A 16,266-nucleotide genomic window follows, 5' to 3' on the forward strand; every position below is an offset into this window, starting at 1 on the left:
GAAATTAAAATGTAATATAAAAAAGTAATTTATTTATTTACATGGAACAATACAATAGAACATAAAACAAATATATACCTCTCGAACGATATAACAGAAAAGTCCCATGTATCACAAATAAATAATGAAGCAAAACACAATCTAAACCTCAAAAATAAGAATCAAATAAATATAAAAGTGTATATGATGAAATCGAAGACTATAAAACCATTGACTTTTGACTACCATCAAAAGTCAACATCACACTTGGTCCGCTGAAACTGAAACCCGCTGGTCGTAGAGTTACTGAGAGGAACCTTGAGTTCGCACTTGATGTTCGGCTTGAACCTCCAAGACTTGATCAACCCAAACTTAAACCTAACCCTCAGTCTAAGCTTCGTATCGATCCTATAGATCTTAGAATTCACATCCTCGTCCAGATCCTTCCTGTCTTCGCCGTCAAGCAACACCAACTGCTGTCCTCCGAGTTTAGTTCCAACCACTGTCGTGTTCTTATGACCCTGGTAAAACGGCGAGATGTTACTGGACCCAAACCGCTGATCACCGTAGAGTCCTCTGACCTCGATCTGGTCATAGTAAACACCGATCCGTCGGTTAGGGTTACGGATAGTGAAGTTGAGTTCGAGATTGTATCGGATGTTGTTTGTGGCTGGGTCGAGTGTGAACTCGGTGAGCTTAGCATCGGTGACGTGGAACTTAATACCGTTGGGTCTGAATATGAGCCAGATGATCAAAGCAGCTATGCCTAACAAGACGGCTATGGCTATGAGGATGTTGAAGATGACGCTCAAGATACAGCAGCCGCAGCAGCCAAGACAGTCACCTAAACAACCGCATCCGCCGCCGCGTCTGCCGTGGCTGTGAGAGACTTTCTTCGGCGGAGGAATCGATGGTCCGTAATACGCACCGTTTAAGTCTGACATGATTAAAAATGCCTCTGAGAATAAAGATTTGGAAAGAAAAGTTTTTAGGTTGGTATGATATTGAAAAAGTAATAATATGATTTAGTGAAGAAGAAGAAGAAGCAGAGGACATATATATATATATATACACTGTAGAGATAACGTGTATTAGATAAAACGATTTAGCTTGACGCGGTTTTGTGTTTTTTAAAAGTCAATGGTGACGCGCGGACCGTTTTAATCAAGAGGTTACTTGCGAGATGCGACACCGTTATTAGATATTTATGATTTTTAACAGTTTAATTAACATTTAAGATGGTTTCTCATATTTTTTACATTTAATATGTTTATAATTAACAGTTTTTTTCTCCCTTGCAGTCTATAGATTAATTGGTGATTGATGAGATTAATTGGAGGATCGGATACAAAGATATCTATATATATTTTGTCTATATAATATATGTACTTGTGGGAATGTGATGATCTTTAGTGCGGTGGTTGGTTTGTGAATTGGGTAAAGAGAGTTACATTTACAATGTAATACTTCCTGTAAGCTTCGGAGAAACTTCCTCAATAGCGACTGCGATAAGATAAGCCACGCCATTGTTTTCGAATCTTGACGAAAGACTTTTTGAGGAAAAACTTCTAAAATGGGGAATTTTTTTTATAAGTCTATACTATATATACGAAAGTTGTAACATTATTTACAAGCCAGTCCCGGTCCAGGATATATTACAATTATATGTATTATTAACATAACTTTGATCTATTTGTTTGCAAGTTGAAACTAATTAAAGTGCAGATCATATCACAATTATATGTATAAAACTTTGATTTTGGGGGAGAAATAAGAATCGAACTTTGTTTTCGGGGATATCTATATCGTAGTCAAAGGTCGAGTTCTATCTGGCTAGATATGATAGTTCTCGGGGGAAAATAGCTTGTTTCCCGGGGTTTCCATATGTTTATTTTTATAAATACAAGAACAGATCTACTGCTAAAAGTTATTTTGATCAATTAGTGAAAATTAATGTTTAATTTGAAAGATTTCTCAACTTCAAAGAAAACTGAACATTGCAAAGACTTTTTGTTTTGTTTTGGTTATTAACATTGCGAAGACTTGGTTTTAATGCTAAAAGCAAGGAAAGCTAAGGGAGGTTTAGTGTTGGCATGATGTGACCTGTAGTTGTATACAAAGATTAGGTGAAGACATGCTTTCAAATGTTACATCTTTCTTAAATGAGAAAGGTCAATCAGATTTAATAAAAGAATTACTATTAAACTAGCTAGATCGCAACTGAACAATTCATATATAATTATAAATACTGTAATATCTAAAGTATTCTTATAATATGAGATGTGATGTTTTTTTTAATTCAGGTAGTCGTTAAAGTTTAGGAAATTTGTATCTCTTTATAACTATATTTTATTGTCTTATCTTTAAAGAAAAACCTGGTGAACTAGAGTTTAATCCGGTGTTTAGTGTGTCGTAATCAAACATTAAAATAAATAGACAAAACAGAAAGTTGTATCATGATTCATGATTCATTTTAGTTAAGTTATCTTTTGGTTATGAGGATGAATGTTTAGTGAACGTAAATGTATATTTGTTCATTTTTCGGTTCCCATTATATCGTCATACCTAATGTAGAATTAGTAATAGTAAGGGATTAAAAATCAAATCCACCTAAATTTAAAAATCACACACATGAAAAGGATTTTGAAAAACTAGCAAAAGCTACAGAGGAGTTTTTGCCAAAAAAAAAGAAAAAAAACCTACAGAGGAGTTTTAATCTTAACATACAAAAAATCTAAGTGACATAATATTTTCTGTTGATGAACAAATTCATCAACTACTACGAATCTTATGTATAAACAGTTACACGCTTAGTAAAATGTATTAACATGACTTAAAACGACAAAAAGGGAAGTTTTTGTAGATAGCTGTGTATTTTTGTCATCTGCTTTTCTTACGGTATAACTTCGGTTCCAAACTTTGTAAATTCATGGACTCATGGGCGTAAAGGATCAATTACCTAGATTTTCAATTAAAATATATATGTTCATACAAGTTTTATAAATTCGGCAGCGTGTACTATGAAACCAAACACGTGGGAGAGTTAGTAGATTACAATGGGACTAAGATTTGTTTATTTTTGTTTTTGGTTGAAAAATGCATAATAACAAAAATAAGTCGTCCCCAAACTGCCAAACACATCAAATATGATTAGTTGGTGACGATCATTGCGCCATGCTCGAATTGTACATCGCTCTTCTTACGATATATTTGAATGTTCTTATTGAACCTTTTCCACAAAACCAAAAAAAAATAGCACTTGTGGGTGAATCATCTCTCGCAAGTTTCTTGAACTCCGGGAGAGAAAAAAAAAAAAAAAAAAAAAAAAAAAAAAAAAAAAAAAAAAAAAAAAAGAACTCCGGGAGAAAGTGGATTTCAGCTGTGGAGAATTACGCCTAAAAATAATCTCTTGCAAAAGATCGAGGTAACCTTCTTTTTTTCCATTTTTTTATTTTATTTTTTGCGGTAAAAATAGTCGAACGAGTTATATTATTATAAGATGACTATAAAATAGCAATGAGCCAATGACAAATTGACTATATTATTAACCAAAAATAAAGATGAATTATAGAATGTAGGGAAAAATACCCTAATTCTTGTAAAATAAGCAATATGATTCTGCTTTTTTTTTTCTCGTTTCAAGATCCAAAACTATTTAGGAGACAAACTAACCAATATATTAGGAATAAAGATTTGATCAAGGTTTTCCTTTGAATGTACTTAAGAACGCAAAAAGCCAACGATTATCTAAACTTTAATGAAGAATTAAAAAAACTATGACAATGGGTCTTTTATTCTGCTTTAACCCCAAAAGAAAAACAAAACTCAAGAAAGAAAAAAAATAGAAGATAAAACCTGCATTAGACAATGACACCGTAACACAACGTACACGAGCATTAACGGAATGGTTAAATTGGTTATCATACCTATTAGATATTTTCACTTATATAAAAATTCATGTGTCGTCACATTAACTGGATCAGCACAAAATCATAGTCAATGAAACAAGAGAAGATGCATATATTATAGTTATGTGAAAAAAGAATACTACCAATTAAAAGTCATATTTTTCATAATAATAACGCAACCGGTTGATTAATGTAATTCTTGCTATTATTACTCCGTGACGTAAATAAAAAAAAAAATAGTTATAAAAACTTAACTGCTACGAAAATTATGAAAATTATGAAAAATCCGTGACCTGATATCACCGTATCGTTAAGTGGTCTTCTACTATTCTTCATACATCAACACTGCAAGGCTTGGCGATCCTATATTTCATGGCGTTCTTTCCGACCATAACTCCGGCAGCACTATTCCCAACGTTAATAGACGCCGGACAATTCACGTGGAGGTGATATTCACCGGTGATGAAACTTCCGACTTTCCAACGGATTTGGCCGAAGAGATAGAGCGTCAACTCGATCGTACCAGGTTGGTCTTGAACGATAGGCAAACCGATGACCGAAGAAACGGGGACGGAGTTTCCACCGATGATAGGAGACCACATCTTGGTTTCTTTGTGTCCCTGATAAGTCGGAGAGATCGCAGTCTGCCAAGTGATCTGTTGGTTATGGTAAGAAGCGTAGACGTTGAGACGGTCGTAGTAGATACCGATCTTGTCGTTAGGGTTTTCAGAGGAGATAGAGACTTGGAAGTTTGAGTTGAGGATGTTCAGTGGATTGCCGGAGATGTTGAAGTTGGAGACGATGGCCTCTTCAAGGGAGAAGCGTGGCTTCGACGGTTGAAGGACTACCCAAACTAGGAAAACTGCGAGAATGATTACAAAAAGGATTACAAAGAGTATTATGACTGGCAAGAATTTACGGCAGCCGGATGAGTGGCTGTGGTGAGAGCCACATTCTTTTATAGCCATGTCGGACGAAGCTCCGGTGGTCGTATAGGATCGAAGGTTTTGGTGGTGTCGTACAGAGAAAGAGCTCTGGGTGGCCTTTTTATATAAAAGAAACGTATATTCTCGTTATAGAAAGTTTAGTTTAATAATGATAAATAGAAAGTATGGTAATGCAAATATTGTGAAATTTGGAAATCAAATATTATGAAGGGATTATATTATTTGGTATTATACGATAGGAAAAGGAAATTAATGGTAAAAATAGAAGAAAGAAGTAACAGGAAAAAACGATCTCTAGACTTTTTTTCTGTTTAAACTTTAAAGGATGGTAACTTCATGGAAAAGTAAATTGACCCACCAAATATATAAACTTTATAGAAATATAGATTTGTACATTATACATTTAATTAAGAAAGGAAATTGTACATTAATTCCATTTAAAGAACAAAAGAGATGAAATTTTTACCCTCTTTTTTTTTTGTATACACTTGTTATAATTTTTATTAACATTTGTCCAAAAAAAATAAAAATTATATTAACATAGCCTCATATTATGTTTACAAAAAGAAAACGTATTGGGCTTTGCTTTGGGTTAATAAATAGCCCAATGGCCTTTTTGGGCTCACCAATTGAAACGGCGTCGTTTAATTGTCTGGGCGAGTTAGGGTAGTATCGTAATAATATACTATTTTTATCACTTGTGTGAGAGAGAAGAGAACAACATAAAAACCAATCACCGATAGCTCTGACTCCGAGCGCCGGGACGAAGGAGGAAGCCTCTAAATTAATTAGTTGCCGTCGTCTCGCCATGGCCGTGAAGGCTTCTGGATTGATAGGGAGATCAGCAATCTCAGTTCATCTAGACTTCTACTCGTTTCCTGTGAAACTCTCATGCTTGAAACTTCGCGTCACTTCTCCTCCAAAGCCACTGGTGGTTTTATCAGTGGCCTTATCGTCGTCTCCGGCAAGAACAGTTGAGTCTCCTCCGGTTGGTTACCGGAAAAATGTTGGGATTTGTCTCGTTAGCCCATGTCGAAAGGTAGCTTCTTTTCTCCCTTTATATCTCTCTCTCTCATCGCTCTCTCTATCTGATTTGGAACAAATTTTGATTTTGAATTGGTTTTGAATTTGCAGATTTTTACGGCGTCAAAGATTCATATTCCGGATACTTGGCAGATGCCTCAGGTGAATCTTCTACAAGCTCGTCCTTTTGTTTTCTGAGTAGTTTGATTGATTTGGAGAGCTTAGCTCTCACTTGTCACCTAGCAAGAGCTCCTTTGTAGTGTATTGAGTGATAAAGTTCTTATCTTTATTGCTATGGAGGTATTGGGTTTCACATTTTAGGGGATTGTTCATTTGAATATACAAAGTTGTAACTTTGGTAAGGACCAAATGCAATGACAATAAGGATCTCAAAACGGGCAGTGAGGATATTAGAAAGTGAAACTGAGAAGTAGGTTAGGCTGGAGATTCACCAGTTTATCAATATTGGCCATAGGTTTATTAACTCAGCTTGTACAGGGTGGTGCTGATGAGGGAGAAGATTTGAGAAACGCTGCCTTTAGAGAGCTGAGAGAAGAAACAGGGGTTACCTCTGCGGAATTCATTGCGGAGGCACGCTTTTTGACATCTCTCTCATAGTAAATTGTTATATCTATTTCAACAAGATTCATTTTTAATTGCTTTGTGTATCACCAAACTGAGCTTTTGACTATTGTAAACATCTAGATTCCAAACTGGTTGACCTATGATTTTCCCCGAGAAGTGAAGGATAAGCTTAACCGGAAATGGCGAACAAGCTACAAAGGCCAAGCTCAGAAGTGGTAACAACTAAAGCTTATAGTCTAACATATCTGTAGAAACAATCCCTGTAGCTGCAAATACAAGATATAAACAATTGTTTGTTCATTGATGGTTGTCTGATACAGGTTTCTCTTCAAGTTTACTGGCAAAGAGGAAGAGATAAATCTCCTTGGAGATGGTACTGCAAAACCAGAGTTTAAGGTGTGGTCGTGGATGCTACCAGAACAAGTGATTGAACATGTGAGTGTAGTTTTTGGCTTTAGCGTACACTTATTATACTTGTGTGTGTGTGTGCCTGAATTGTGGTGCCTTATCATCATTCTTTCTTTCTCTGACAGGCTGTATATTTCAAGAGACCTGTCTATGAGCATGTCATAAAGCAATTCAACCCTTATTTTATGGATGAAGAGAAGGTTTCCATGGACTCGTCTAAAGATTGAATGTGCCCGACAACAAGATTCACCAAGTGAATACACAGAGTAGGAGGAAAACAATCAATTCATTATACAAGTTTCTCTTGAGCACCGTTATTATTATATATGAAAATTGAATGAATCTACTTTATGTTCAGACATTGATCTTGTAGTTTGATACTATATATATAAATCCTCACGAATTAGTTAATTGCTGATGATCCAGAGAAAGACCTTTGAGATACAATTGGTACTCCCTCTCTTTAACACGTCATATAGTAGTTGCCTGCAGCCTTTTGCATTGTGTCCTCGATCGACCCTAACTTGTTGACCCTTGGTGTAACGTTAAAGCTCATCCGATCTCGTCTGAATGTAATATCTAGATGCTGCAAGGAAAGGAAAAAAAATACATGTTTGTTTGCTTCGTTGAGGATTCAGAAAGTATAAATAAGTGACTAACCGATAAGAATATGTTCATCCCGTTGACAAGTGGGAGTGGAGGGTTAGTAATACACATGGTTGGTGATATCTTATCAACCACAATCACTTGGTCAGCCATATAGGTCGCCATTGTTAAGTCATGCTCCACAACAATTGCGGCTTTCTCCATGCGTAAAACGTACCGCCTTATGGCCATTGCAGCGTTGATTCGCAGCTCTGAGTCTAGATACGCACCTGGCTCATCGATCAGGTAGACACTCGCAAACTGCATAGGAACAATTTTTCTCAGATAAGTAACAAAATGTTATCAAACTTTTGAGCTTTTATGATTGAAAAAATTGTAAATACCCTCCCAAGGCAGATAGTTAAGGCAACTCTCTGCGTCTCCCCACACGAGAGTGAGTCTACTTTTCGATCAAGCAACTGCTCCATCTGAACCGGTTTCATCACATCTGATATGAAATCAGGATGCATGTCTGCCAAATGAAGACTCAGTTCTGGCAATTGTCTGACAGTACACTCACCCTTCCAAGCAATTCTTTGCGGTTTGTATGAAACATAATCCATCGGTTGGAAATTTTCTACATTGTCTGGCAATTGTCTGACAGTACACTCACCCTCATGTTTCATTGTTGTGTCTTTATCCAAGTCCTTGGTAAGATGTGCCATGCGCCCATGCCTAGAAAGAAACAACATCACAACTGTGTCATAACAATTCTACTCTGGCAATCGATGACAAGGTAGAACATACAATGAAACATGAGGTACACAAAAAAAGAAGAGTTGCATTACGTCATAAGTTCTGTGTTTACCTTGTTTCAAACTATAAAATGTTCTTCGACAAGAATGAATCGAGAGAGATTTGGCTTGTTCTGTTTTTTTTCTTTTCTTTTTCTTTTGTTGGTTGGTTCATGGTTGTAACTTGTAAGAAAGGGTTTATATATACACCTAGAAAAAGATCCATTCCATTAATAGAAATCAAATCCTTAACTTTATATTTTATTTAAATATCTCTAGTTTGTTTATAAATCCTCACCGATTAAATGAATTAGGATACAACTTTAATTAGTACTACAAGCTCGTATTAAATATTTAAGACTCTATAATAAAGTAAACTAAACCCTTAATGAAAATTGAAAAAGTTATGTACCTTAAATTTATTATGCATTTTCAATAGAATACCTTTTTCAAAAAAAATAATAATAAAAATTGAAAAAGTAATTTTTTTTTTTTTTAACAACATAAGATTGACTCAAAGAAAAAGTAAATTTAAATAATCTTAAATAAAAATAATATGAAAAAATTGAAAATATTAATAATTGTGAGAGAACTAAAATAATTTTAATTAAACCTTAAACCCTACGTGGCCTTTGTCTTTTTTCTTCTCTTAAAATCGTCGCCGGCGGTTAGTGGGGGTTACTCAGGAAGAGAGTTACTTAAAAAATAATATATAATATTAAGAAAGAAGAAAAAAATAAGAGAATCGGTGCTTGAGTTACTGGCTGAAGAAACGTTACTCTTAACAAACAGCCAGTTGTCATATTTCTAATGGTTGCCATTAATAAAAAATAAAATATATATATGTATGATTAAAATATTATTTTTTTTTTTTAAAAGTAACGGTTGCAGTGGTGATGGTCTTATGATTGTAAAAATTGTAAATACTCACATTCGCAAGGCACATAGTAGTCCTGGGCATTCGGTTAACCATTCGGTTTCGGTTCGGTTGTATTCGGTTTCAGTTATTTTGGATATAGTAATATAGTAACCATTTGGATATTTTTGAAATTTCGGTTCGGTTTTTTTCGGTCCGGTTTCGGTTTGGTTATTTAAATAAATAACCATAACTAACATAAATTATATTAACATTAACCAAATAAACCAAATATAACCAAAACTAACCGAATATAACCAAAATTAACCAAATATACAATAACAAAAATACAAAAAAGGGAAAAATATGGATTCAATTTTACAAAATAGTATTTAACTTTGTAAATTCAAAATAATAACATTTACATATATTGATTATTTAAAATATTTAATTATTTTGAATCTAGAAATAATTTATATTTTAAGTTTATTTTATAGTTTTGCATAATATTAAGTATATAATATTTGATATCTTCTAGGTTTTCGGATATTTCGGTTAACCATTTAATTGTCGGTTCGGTTCGGTTCGGTTTCGGTTAGTTTGGATATAGATTTTTACTAACCATTCGGGTATTTGAAGAATTTCGGTTCGGTTCGATTTGATTTTTTTCGGTTCGGTTTCGGTCGGTTATTTGATTATCGGTTATTTTGCCTAGCCCTAACAGATAGTTAAGGCAACTCTCTGCGTCTCCGGACACGAGAGTGAGGCCACTTTTTTCCCTTAACATATTTTTTATCCCTTACAAGGCTTACTTTTTTTTTTGTTAATGAAAATTGAAAAATTTATGTACCTTCAATTTATTATGCATTTTCAACAGAATACCTTTTTCAAAAAAAAAATAATACTAAAATTGAAAAAGTAATTTTAAATAAAAATAATACGAAAAATTGAAAATAATAATACTTATGAGAACTAAAATAATTTTAAAATAACCTTAAACCCTACGTGGCCTTTGTCTTTTTTCTTCTCTTAAAATCGTTGCCGGCGGTTTCCTCAGCACCACCGCGAAATCGGAATCGTTTTAGCCGGTTTGATTTAATTAAAACATCTAAACCGGTCTAATTAAAAAGGCTAACCTTAACCGATAATACAGTCCTCTCTCTTTCTCGTCGCTCTTCCGCCACCACCTCTGTCTCCGTTATTAGGTTTTTGTGAGACTCTTCTTGACTGAAGAGTTTTTATCCTCCGAGATTGTTTATCTCTAAGCTTCAGAATTTGAATAGCTTCTGGTGTTTTACGTAGCTGTATAACACAATGGTTCGCTCCAAGGCTCCTGCAAAGAAGCAGCAGAAGAAAGGAATTGATTTCAAGGTTGCGTTTTTTTTTTTTAACATCGCTGTTGTCTTCCATGAATCTTCTTCTTCTTCTTCAAGTGTTTGATGAATTGTTCTGATGATGTTTTGTTTTATTTTGGCAGAAAATTAAGAGAAAGCTTGGGAGGAAATTGCCTCCACCAAAGAATGCAACTAACACTGAGGTTAAATCCAAAGGTATCTGCTTTCTCCTGCAAATTTCAAACTTTTTTTCTTCCCTTATTAGCTTCTCTGCGTATGTAAGGTTGAAACTCTCGTTGTTTATATTGCAGCAATTATACTTCCTGAGCAAAGTGTGGCAGCTGAGAAGAGTGGCTTTGCTACAAGTAAGAAAGGCTTGACCTTGATGGAACTTTTGAATCAAACTCCACATCACAATGCCAAAGTTCGCAAAGGTCCTTCTTTTTTTTTCCTCTCTCTCTCTCTCTTACTTATGAGTAAATTATGATTCCCTGCTATGTTGTTCGGTTGATCAGTTTTTTTGGTTTTTCTTTGTGTAGAAGCTTTACATGGTCTCAAAGACATTTTTAAGAATCATCCAGCTGAGCTGCAGTCACTTAAATATCTTATAGTACAGACACTCGCGGGACGCGTTAGTGATACTGATAATCTAGTGAGAGATACTTTTTATCAATTATTTGAGACTGAGATCTTTCCTTCTTGTAAAGAGGTATTAGTTCTTCTCCTTTTTTTTCTCCACTTGTTCCGAGATGTCAATTTGAATTTTTATTTTGGTTTATAGTCTGTTTCTTATGCATAATTTTATATGTGTGAATCGATTCAGGATAACCAGGGCCCTATGGTGTCACTTTTAATGCCAAGCATATTTATCGCTATGGTTAATTCAGCGATTGATGTTCGTTTGATGGCTTTCAAATTTTTCCACCTTGTTGTGGAGTATTACCCGTCTACCTTTTCCCTGTATGCTGAAAAGGTGACTACATTTGATTTCTTGGATTATGACACAGACTGTTACATTTCCAGTTTTTGCCTGTACTGTTTCTTTTTTATACCTTTACTCTTGCAAGAGTTTCCCTGAGATTTCTAGCTGTTACTTGTTGCAGATTCTCGAAAACTACAAAGATATCATTCAGAAGAACCATTTTTATGTGCAAGATAAAAGCAAGCTAAAGGTAGCTCTGTCAGGGTTGGCACATTGCCTGTCGCTTTTGCCATGTGATGAGAGTGACATCGAATCACAAAAAAAGGTATCTATTCAATTTCCACTCCGGATGACTCCAAAGTTCTTGTTCATGACAGGAAGTAGCATAGCAACGTATATGGTTATGCCATTTCTTTTTTTGGTGGTCTATCTTATTAGAAGAGTTGATATATAGAATGCATCTATATCTTTAAATCAGAGGGAACCATATAGAGAGCAAAATCTACCTCTTGGAGAGACTATAATATTTTCAAAGAAAGATGACATTTGTCATCAAGTTTCCTCTAATATTGGTGGCACTGTCTTATGAAATTAGTCCAGAGATCCTTTGTATTTATTAAGATGTCTTTAGTTTTAAATACTTGCCTAATCACTCTGGGAATGTGCTCTGTTTTGCCTATTCTAACCTGTTCGTTTTACATTTTGTGCCCTTTTTTAATCTTTTGTAGGGACCTTTACGGAATGAACCGCTACTCGCCTATGAGCAGGATGCTGCAAAAGAATGTGCTTGTATGTGCCATCTATCTTCTTTTCTCATCAATAAGTTATCGGTATATGGCTTGTATCATGTTTTCTTGAAGATTATGCACTTTGCAACCGAACAACTAGTCCATTTTCCTTTGCCATCATTCGTCTCTAGTAAAATCTATAGATTGTCTCTGCAAAGCTCTGAAGAAATTAGTAGCTGTTGCATATTTAATGTTCCATCGCCTGTTTTCTTCTTTGCTGTCTCTCCTCACAATTCATGTTCCATGGTTTGGATGTAGAAATTTCGCCACTTAGATTTGATTTTCTGGATAAATTGGTAGTACCAATCAACTAATCTCTCGTTTACAATGATATCGGCACTGAATAAATGGTTCCTTTTTCTATGATTTTGCATGTGCTGAATTTACGCTAAACATGTTTCTTTGTGTTCTGTCAGATTTTGCCCATGTCTCCGAAAGATTGAAGGATATTGTTGGAATCTTAATCAATTGTTTCGAAGATTTCATTCCATTGATTCATGTTCCGCGAGGATTCGATGCACCATCATTTAACTGTATCAACCATATACTTTGCAGCATAGATTATGCAATCAAATTTTCCATTCGTAGGCACACTCAAAGACATACTACAAGGCTACCTGCATCTGAAGAAGTCACTCTGATGATATTGGACCAAGACATTACATCATTGTTATCAAGAAAGTTACTTGGTTCTTTTCCCCTCAATCCAGAAAACAATCTTTCAGAAAAGGTGTGAAAATAGTTAATTGAAATTCTTTTATGGTTATCTTTAGGTTCTCCCTGCCTAGTAAAGTACTCTTATTTACTTGCCAAATAGTGACATTAGCAAAAAAAAAGCTTGTATCACATGCTTGCTTTACTCTTCTGTCTAAAATTCCCCTTCCTGATTGCAAAGCATTCCCTTCCTGTCATCATCTGTATTCTCCATATGATTACCATCATCTGTATTCTCCATATGATTATATCTTATGTGTTGCTTATTATTGTATTAGATCTTCCTAACACTAGTTGATTGTCTGTTGACAGATTGATGAAAGGTACTTTATTCTCAACAGTGGACTGGCAAAAATCTTTTTGACAGTAAGTGAATGGAGCCTCTTTCCTACTGATCTTTCCAACAGATTTCTGGAATTTGTTGAGAATACACTACTAGGCAAGGTTAGCTCTCTCACTACTTTACATTAATATATAACTAAAGCTGATTAGTTATTAGTTAACTTTTTTTTTATGTCCGTCCCTCTGTCTGCATTGTATCTGATAAACGGCAAAATCTACACGGAAAAAAGTTCCTCACTGCGATTTGCGAACATTTATTTTACAGATCACCAGGAGCATTAAGTTTCACGAGAAGACTTTACTTGCACTCTTGCCCTTTTTTTCAAAACTTATATTGAGGGTGGACCGTGATTGGAGAGATAATCTTCTGCAGGTTCGTCTAAGATCCTTTGAGCAATTTTAGTTAGGCAGGAGGATATACTTAATTAATTAGTTCCTTCGATAGCTAGCAGTTACATCATTTTATATATGATTGTTGGTATTACGTTTCTATCTTCAGGCATTTACTACTACCTTCAGCGTTTGCAAACCAGAGTCAACACTTAAATTAGCCTGCATTTCAATTATCAGAGACGTGGTTATCCCTGTAAGTAATTTTTCCATGATATGTTGTTCAGTCTTGGATATTGGCTGACTGTTTCAACCTGACTTTACTTTCCACGCACATTGAAATCTAAAATCTGTTTCTTGTAATGTCTGCAGAATGGAGATATCCATTATCCCAATGCAAGTGATCCAACGGTAATTAACTACAAGAATGCTTGGGTCAACAAACTTCCATCACTGCTTAATCAGTTGGGTGATAAGCATCCAGAATCTACCCAGGTAACCCTTAGTACATGGACCCGTTTTTGATCAACTAGGACGGCATCTCCTTTTCTCGTTTATACCAATTTGTAATTACTTCAGGTTGTTTTGCAACTTTTGCTCGACCTTGGGGGAGTTGGGTGTCTGAATCTTTGCCCCACATGTGAAGAAGATATCATATACTTCTTCATACCTTGTCAGGGAGAAGGTGCAATTCTTTCTACAAAACAAAAAATGTGTTATGAGATTCTGAGTGTCACTAAACTAAAACTGGACTGGTCGGTTTCGTCATCTTTTTGAATTATACAGGTGATGTACATGGTGGATCTTTTGCAAGTCTCCCTAGGGACGTCCAAGAACTGGCTCTTTGTTTCCTTTACTACTTCACCATAGACAAATTCAGCTCCCATATGCTGAAAGCAATAGTTTCATGCTGTCTAAGTGAGTATAACATTTCATTCCCCATGCTTTTATTCAACTTTAAAAATGGCTTCTGTTGATGATAGAATAACAAAAAGGGTAATTGACCCAACTCAATGTGTATTGCAGATCCACAACTTGAACCAGCTGTGTTGTATCGGATAGTAGAAATTCTTCACACTGCCTATAGAGCTGGACATATTCAGATAACAGATCATTTTAGCTTCCTAATCACATTAATTGCACGTTTCAAAGTTGTCCCAGGTACTGTCTGGAATCTGTAAAAATAAATAGAATACTTTTGAACTTATTTTAACTTTTTGAAAAGAATTCGGTTTGAGCTTGTTTGAGTGAGAATCATGCCTTTTTATGTTTGGTGAGAGCTTACCTTATTACTTTTATGCTACTTTTATGCTCATGCAGAGAAATTGCAGTTAGTGATGGAGTGCAATGAGCGGGAGACATATTGTGGCACGTATGAAGCGCTTACAAAGCTTGTGTGCGCATGTTTGTCAGAAATGGGTGATAGTTCTCTTGTTCTCCAAATTCTAGAGAAAGTTTTACTAGAACAAATAGTGAGTTTATCTTTTGATAATACTTACATCTCAATGCATGGTAACATTATCATATAATAGCATTGCAAATACTTAATGAGATGTTCTTCTTGGTACAGATTGTGAAGCCTGCGTTGGACAATGGGTGTGCCATACTCAGGATGATCTGCGCGTTGGACTCCAAACCAACCAGACTCTCTGAAAGCAGTGTAACCATTCTAAGTGAATTCTTACCGGAATACTTGATCGACATAGTCAATGTAAGCACATTCCTGTTATACACTTTTACTGGGTCCTCATTGTTTCATTTTTAATCTTGGGATTGACACATCTCTCTGCACTCTTCTTGCAGTGTATACCAGAAGATAAGGAGAACTCTTACCTTTACATAAAAACATGTCTCTACTACTTAGTGCCTTGTTATTTCTTGTTCGATCGAAGCTCCAAACTCACAGAACAGGTTCTGAAGAGAATGCAATCGATTGTTAGTGAAAACACTAAAGCGCTGGAATCGGTGCAAGACAGGGAGAGCGGTCGAATCTCATTGAATTTGATACAATGCATAGTCTCTGTGATCCTGCTGATGCACAACGATGTCAAAGTTAGGAAGATCATATTGTCATCCAAGTCAGAGATCGGTTTGATTCTGGAAAACGTTGTCACTTTGCAGGTATCATTTCTTACTCTCTCTTATTGTTACTCCAAAAACCGCAAAAATCGTTGGCTGATCAGTTTTAGCTCTTTAACTGCGCAGTCCTCAGAGAGCACAAGCTTGACAGTCGAAGGAAAGCATATGCTGAAAATTGCGGGAGAGCGACTTAGGATTGCATCCAAAAGCTTACTCGCATAATAATAAGTTCCACACAACTGTAACATAAAAAATGATTTGCGTTCTCTTTTCACAAACCGATGCTTAAAAAAAATACAACTTTGCTTTGCTCGCTTTGGTAAAGCGACAATTTTTGATGGCAATAATTATGCAATAATTATGTAGAGCTTAATTAAAGTGAAAAGAGTATATTATTATCCCCAATTAAAACTATGATAAGTCCTCTTCACATGTAAAAGGGTTTAAACACATAAAGCAAGAATCCAACATGCTTACACTAGGACTAATTTTAACTACATATGGTTGAAATCGTAAATGGGAAGGTTAGGACCATAATTCTTTTTTGACCTATGATATAATGTTGATTTCAAGATTCTGAGGCGGATTAAGCAGTTTCATTAAAGCAACCACACAGGTATGTCTAGATCACTCGAGTCAACTGACATTGATGTATCAATGTAAAGCATCCCC

At 35.3% G+C, this 16,266-nt stretch overlaps 4 protein-coding genes and 1 pseudogene across 5 annotated transcripts; 2 read left to right on the forward strand and 3 right to left on the reverse strand.

Annotated features, from left to right (window-relative positions):
- Positions 1 to 11: 11 nt before the first annotated feature.
- On the reverse strand, positions 12 to 1,056 carry LOC104734638 (NDR1/HIN1-like protein 3). Its single transcript, XM_010454254.3, has one exon. It carries the CDS (start codon positions 921 to 923, stop codon positions 228 to 230), a length of 696 nt encoding a protein of 231 aa, XP_010452556.1. The 5' UTR covers positions 924 to 1,056; the 3' UTR covers positions 12 to 227.
- Positions 1,057 to 4,181: 3,125 nt separating this feature from the next.
- On the reverse strand, positions 4,182 to 4,885 carry LOC104737862 (NDR1/HIN1-like protein 1 pseudogene; annotated as a pseudogene).
- Positions 4,886 to 5,504: 619 nt separating this feature from the next.
- Positions 5,505 to 7,261, forward strand: LOC104734640 (nudix hydrolase 27, chloroplastic). 2 transcript variants are annotated; one of them, XM_010454256.2, is made up of 6 exons: positions 5,505 to 5,873; positions 5,969 to 6,019; positions 6,356 to 6,448; positions 6,563 to 6,657; positions 6,763 to 6,877; positions 6,976 to 7,261. In XM_010454256.2, the coding sequence occupies exons 1-6, from the start codon at positions 5,643 to 5,645 to the stop codon at positions 7,075 to 7,077; spliced, it is 687 nt and encodes a 228-aa protein (XP_010452558.2). In that variant the 5' UTR covers positions 5,505 to 5,642; the 3' UTR covers positions 7,078 to 7,261. The 2 variants fall into 2 exon arrangements, 1 of the variants encoding a protein (XP_010452558.2); XR_015578189.1 differs by having other exon boundaries at positions 5,541 to 5,873; positions 6,356 to 6,474.
- LOC104734641 (ABC transporter E family member 1-like) lies at positions 7,118 to 8,436 on the reverse strand. Its single transcript, XM_010454257.3, has 4 exons — positions 8,304 to 8,436; positions 7,840 to 8,170; positions 7,511 to 7,756; positions 7,118 to 7,436 (listed from the first exon to the last, which is right to left on the reverse strand). The coding sequence occupies exons 2-4, from the start codon at positions 8,158 to 8,160 to the stop codon at positions 7,314 to 7,316; spliced, it is 690 nt and encodes a 229-aa protein (XP_010452559.1). The 5' UTR covers positions 8,161 to 8,170; positions 8,304 to 8,436; the 3' UTR covers positions 7,118 to 7,313.
- Positions 8,437 to 10,081: 1,645 nt separating this feature from the next.
- LOC104734642 (uncharacterized) lies at positions 10,082 to 15,999 on the forward strand. Its single transcript, XM_010454258.3, has 19 exons — positions 10,082 to 10,456; positions 10,563 to 10,635; positions 10,731 to 10,853; positions 10,959 to 11,128; positions 11,243 to 11,392; positions 11,523 to 11,666; positions 12,070 to 12,130; positions 12,546 to 12,859; positions 13,156 to 13,287; positions 13,451 to 13,558; positions 13,685 to 13,771; positions 13,888 to 14,010; positions 14,095 to 14,200; positions 14,302 to 14,433; positions 14,542 to 14,676; positions 14,836 to 14,987; positions 15,086 to 15,226; positions 15,319 to 15,636; positions 15,721 to 15,999. The coding sequence occupies exons 1-19, from the start codon at positions 10,400 to 10,402 to the stop codon at positions 15,814 to 15,816; spliced, it is 2,622 nt and encodes an 873-aa protein (XP_010452560.2). The 5' UTR covers positions 10,082 to 10,399; the 3' UTR covers positions 15,817 to 15,999.
- The last annotated feature ends 267 nt before the right edge of the window (positions 16,000 to 16,266 follow it).

The sequence above is a fragment of the Camelina sativa genome, chromosome 13 (assembly GCF_030686135.1).
Source record: "Camelina sativa cultivar CO46 ecotype springtype chromosome 13, ASM3068613v1".
NCBI classification, from domain to species: domain Eukaryota; kingdom Viridiplantae; phylum Streptophyta; class Magnoliopsida; order Brassicales; family Brassicaceae; genus Camelina; species Camelina sativa.

What these genes read in the sequence shown, in the direction of transcription:
- LOC104734640 (XM_010454256.2), top strand. Translation starts at nt 5,643, where the DNA reads ATGGCCGTGAAGGCTTCTGGATTGATAGGGAGATCAGCAATCTCAGTT. An exon ending in AAAGGCCAAGCTCAGAAGTG is followed by an intron (nt 6,658 to 6,762) that starts GTAACAACTAAA and finishes TGTCTGATACAG; the next exon opens with GTTTCTCTTCAAGTTTACTG. An exon ending in CAGAACAAGTGATTGAACAT is followed by an intron (nt 6,878 to 6,975) that starts GTGAGTGTAGTT and finishes TTTCTCTGACAG; the next exon opens with GCTGTATATTTCAAGAGACC.
- LOC104734641 (XM_010454257.3), bottom strand. Translation starts at nt 8,160, where the DNA reads ATGGCACATCTTACCAAGGACTTGGATAAAGACACAACAATGAAACAT. An exon ending in TAACTATCTGCCTTGGGAGG is followed by an intron (nt 7,757 to 7,839) that starts GTATTTACAATT and finishes GTTCCTATGCAG; the next exon opens with TTTGCGAGTGTCTACCTGAT. An exon ending in GGATGAACATATTCTTATCG is followed by an intron (nt 7,437 to 7,510) that starts GTTAGTCACTTA and finishes CTTTCCTTGCAG; the next exon opens with CATCTAGATATTACATTCAG.
- LOC104734642 (XM_010454258.3), top strand. Translation starts at nt 10,400, where the DNA reads ATGGTTCGCTCCAAGGCTCCTGCAAAGAAGCAGCAGAAGAAAGGAATT. An exon ending in ACATCGAATCACAAAAAAAG is followed by an intron (nt 11,667 to 12,069) that starts GTATCTATTCAA and finishes AATCTTTTGTAG; the next exon opens with GGACCTTTACGGAATGAACC. An exon ending in AGAATACACTACTAGGCAAG is followed by an intron (nt 13,288 to 13,450) that starts GTTAGCTCTCTC and finishes TTTATTTTACAG; the next exon opens with ATCACCAGGAGCATTAAGTT.
- LOC104734638 (XM_010454254.3), bottom strand. Translation starts at nt 923, where the DNA reads ATGTCAGACTTAAACGGTGCGTATTACGGACCATCGATTCCTCCGCCG.